Raw genomic sequence first — 3,131 nt, forward strand, 5'->3', positions numbered from 1 at the left:
TGCTGTGCTACTCTTCATGTCCACAAGAACAGCAATTTAATATGTGGTTTGGATGCACTTTGACATTTTAATGTGTTTTATAAGCCCTACAGAACATAGAAATCAATGGAACCATATTACCAAGTTGGCTTACAAGAGTGGATTTCCATGTGGAAAACACTTTAAAAAAAATAGAAGCTCGTGTGAACCTGATGAACATTTTGTCTGATTCATTGACATTTTTGTACCACTCCTACAATAATCTTTTTCACTTCTTGGTTCCTCAGACTGTATATAAGTGGATTCAACATGGGAATCACCATTGAATAGAAGACAGAGACCACCTTGTCTCGTTGATCAAAGACATTGGAAGATGGGCGCAGATACATGAAGAAAACTGTCCCGTAGAAGATGGAGACACACATGAGATGTGAGGAACATGTACTGAATGCTTTCTGCCTGCCCTTACTGGATTTCATCCGTAAAATAGAAGAAACAATTAGAGTGTAAGAGACCAGGACTGTCACCATTGATCCAATGCCACAGAAACATACAAAGAAAACAGTCACCATGTCACACGGAAGACTTCTAGAGCAGGACAATGTGAGCAGAGGAGGTCCATCACAGTAGAAGTGATCTATAAGCTTTGGTCCACAGTACTGGAGACTGAATACACAACTGGTCTGCACTGATGACTGCAGGAAGCCAATAGATAAGGAAAGTAGAACAAGGATTAAACATTTTTTATAGGTCATAATTAAGACGTAATAGAGAGGATGGCAGATGGCAATATATCGGTCATAGGACATGCTGGAGAGCAGTAGAGCCTCTGTGACTGCTAGGGCAGCAAAGAAGAAGAACTGGAGAGCACAACCAGCGAATGAGATGGTCTTTATCTTTGACAGAAGGTCAAAAAGCATTTTAGGTGTTATCACTGAGGAGTAGCAGAGGTCAACCAGGGCGAGGTAACTCAGGAGATAGTACATTGGAGTTTGGAGGCTGGCTGTCCCATGGACAACAGTTATCATGCCAACATTGCCAACTATGGTCACCAAGTACACAAGGAAGAAGAATATGAAGAGGAAGGGGACAATTGCTTCATTGTCTGTTAGACCAGAAAACACAAAGACTCTCACTTGTGTCATGTTGTTGACATACATTATTTAACCTGAGGTGGGGAAATATTTAAAATATAAATTTTACACCTCTAAATAAACCATAAAACATGGAACACAGGGGGTAATTCCAAGTTGATCGCAGCAGGAAATTTTTTAGCAGTTGGGCAAAACCATGTGCACTGCAGGGGAGGCAGATATAACATGTGTAGAGAGAGTAAGATTTGGGTGGGTTATTTTGTTTCTGTGCAGGGTAAATACTGGCTGCTTTACTTTTACACTGCAATTTAGATTGCAGATTGAACACACCACACCCAAATCTAACTCTCTCTGCACATATTATATCTGCCCCCCCCTGCAGTGCACATGGTTTGCCCAACTGCTAAAAAATTTCCTGCTGCGATCAACTTGGAATTACCCCCACAGACCACAAATATAAGAAATACGTAATAGTGGGGAAGTAAGCACAATGCAGATGTTCACTTATTTTGCCTTGGATCTGACTGAGGTGTGACCCCTGTTTAAGCAGCACAGAGATTATTGAGCCACTAACACCAGTCCTTGCCTGAACAGACATTAAACAATCTAAACTGTCTACCACACCAACTGGGGACTATTTTTCTTAGAAGCCAATTAACCTTCAGTACTGTATGTTGTTGGACTGATAGAGGAAACCTCTGTAAATAAATGGTGACCATACCAATGATAGCGTCCTAGCTGGAGTCAAATTCTTAGACCTATTGCTGTCTGGCATCATTGCTAACCACTGTGTCACTGTGCCTTTCAGGATAATAGTATGTGCTCAGTGGTGTCATCAGAATGGTCAATCTTGTGGTTGCTGGTTTGGAACCTTTACACACCTGTGTAAAGAATGATTTCTAGACATTGGATATAAGTATATAAATGTTGACTTATACTATACACTAGCCTCCTATGCAGTCTTTGCAGGTTGTAGTTAATGAGTACTAGCCATATGTGATTGTAAATGATGGTGAAAGAGTGATGTGGCCAGTGGTGGAATTCCCACTAGGTACGTGGGAAAATTTGATAAAAGAAAAAAAAACATGAAATGGACTCTACCATTAATTAATCCAAATATAAATGTTTATAGTATGTAAAATAATCTTTTCTTTTAATAGTTATAATTAATCTATGCTATAACATGACAGATAAAATCGCTCTCTGAATATACATTCTACTCAAGTTATTGCAGGCTCATGGGCAGAAAGAAGGAAGGTGTCTTCATTGTAGAGATGAGCGCCTGAAATTTTTCGGGTTTTGTGTTTTGGTTTTGGGTTCGGTTCCGCGGCCGTGTTTTGGGTTCGACCGCGTTTTGGCAAAACCTCACCGAATTTTTTTTGTCGGATTCGGGTGTGTTTTGGATTCGGGTGTTTTTTTCAAAAAACCCTAAAAAACAGCTTAAATCATAGAATTTAGGGGTCATTTTGATCCCATATTATTATTAACCTCAAAAACCATAATTTCCACTCATTTTCAGTCTATTCTGAATACCTCACACCTCACAATATTATTTTTAGTCCTAAAATTTGCACCGAGGTCGCTGGATGACTAAGCTAAGCGACCCTAGTGGCCGACACAAACACCTGGCCCATCTAGGAGTGGCACTGCAGTGTCACGCAGGATGGCCCTTCCAAAAAACACTCCCCAAACAGTACATGACGCAAAGAAAAAAAGAGGTGCAATGAGGTAGCTGTGTGACTAAGCTCAGCGACCCAAGTGCCCGACACAAACACCTGGCCCATCTAGGAGTGGCACTGCAGTGTCACGCAGGATGTCCCTTCCAAAAAACCCTCCCCAAACAGCACATGACGCAAAGAAAAAAAGAGGCGCAATGAGGTAGCTGTGTGAGTAAGATTAGCGACCCTAGTGGCCGACACAAACACCGGGCCCATCTAGGAGTGGCACTGCAGTGTCACGCAGGATGTCCCTTCCAAAAAACCCTCCCCAAACAGCACATGACGCAAAGAAAAATAAAAGAAAAAAGAGGTGCAAGATGGAATTGTCCTTGGGCCCTCC

At 41.5% G+C, this 3,131-nt stretch overlaps 1 protein-coding gene across 1 annotated transcript; it reads right to left on the reverse strand.

Moving 5' to 3' along the window:
- Positions 1-209: 209 nt before the first annotated feature.
- On the reverse strand, positions 210-1,139 carry LOC134933943 (olfactory receptor 5B12-like). Its single transcript, XM_063929481.1, has one exon. It carries the CDS (start codon positions 1,137-1,139, stop codon positions 210-212), a length of 930 nt encoding a protein of 309 aa, XP_063785551.1.
- Positions 1,140-3,131: the final 1,992 nt, after the last annotated feature.

Source organism: Pseudophryne corroboree, chromosome 6 (genome assembly GCF_028390025.1).
Source record: "Pseudophryne corroboree isolate aPseCor3 chromosome 6, aPseCor3.hap2, whole genome shotgun sequence".
In the NCBI taxonomy this organism is placed as follows: domain Eukaryota; kingdom Metazoa; phylum Chordata; class Amphibia; order Anura; family Myobatrachidae; genus Pseudophryne; species Pseudophryne corroboree.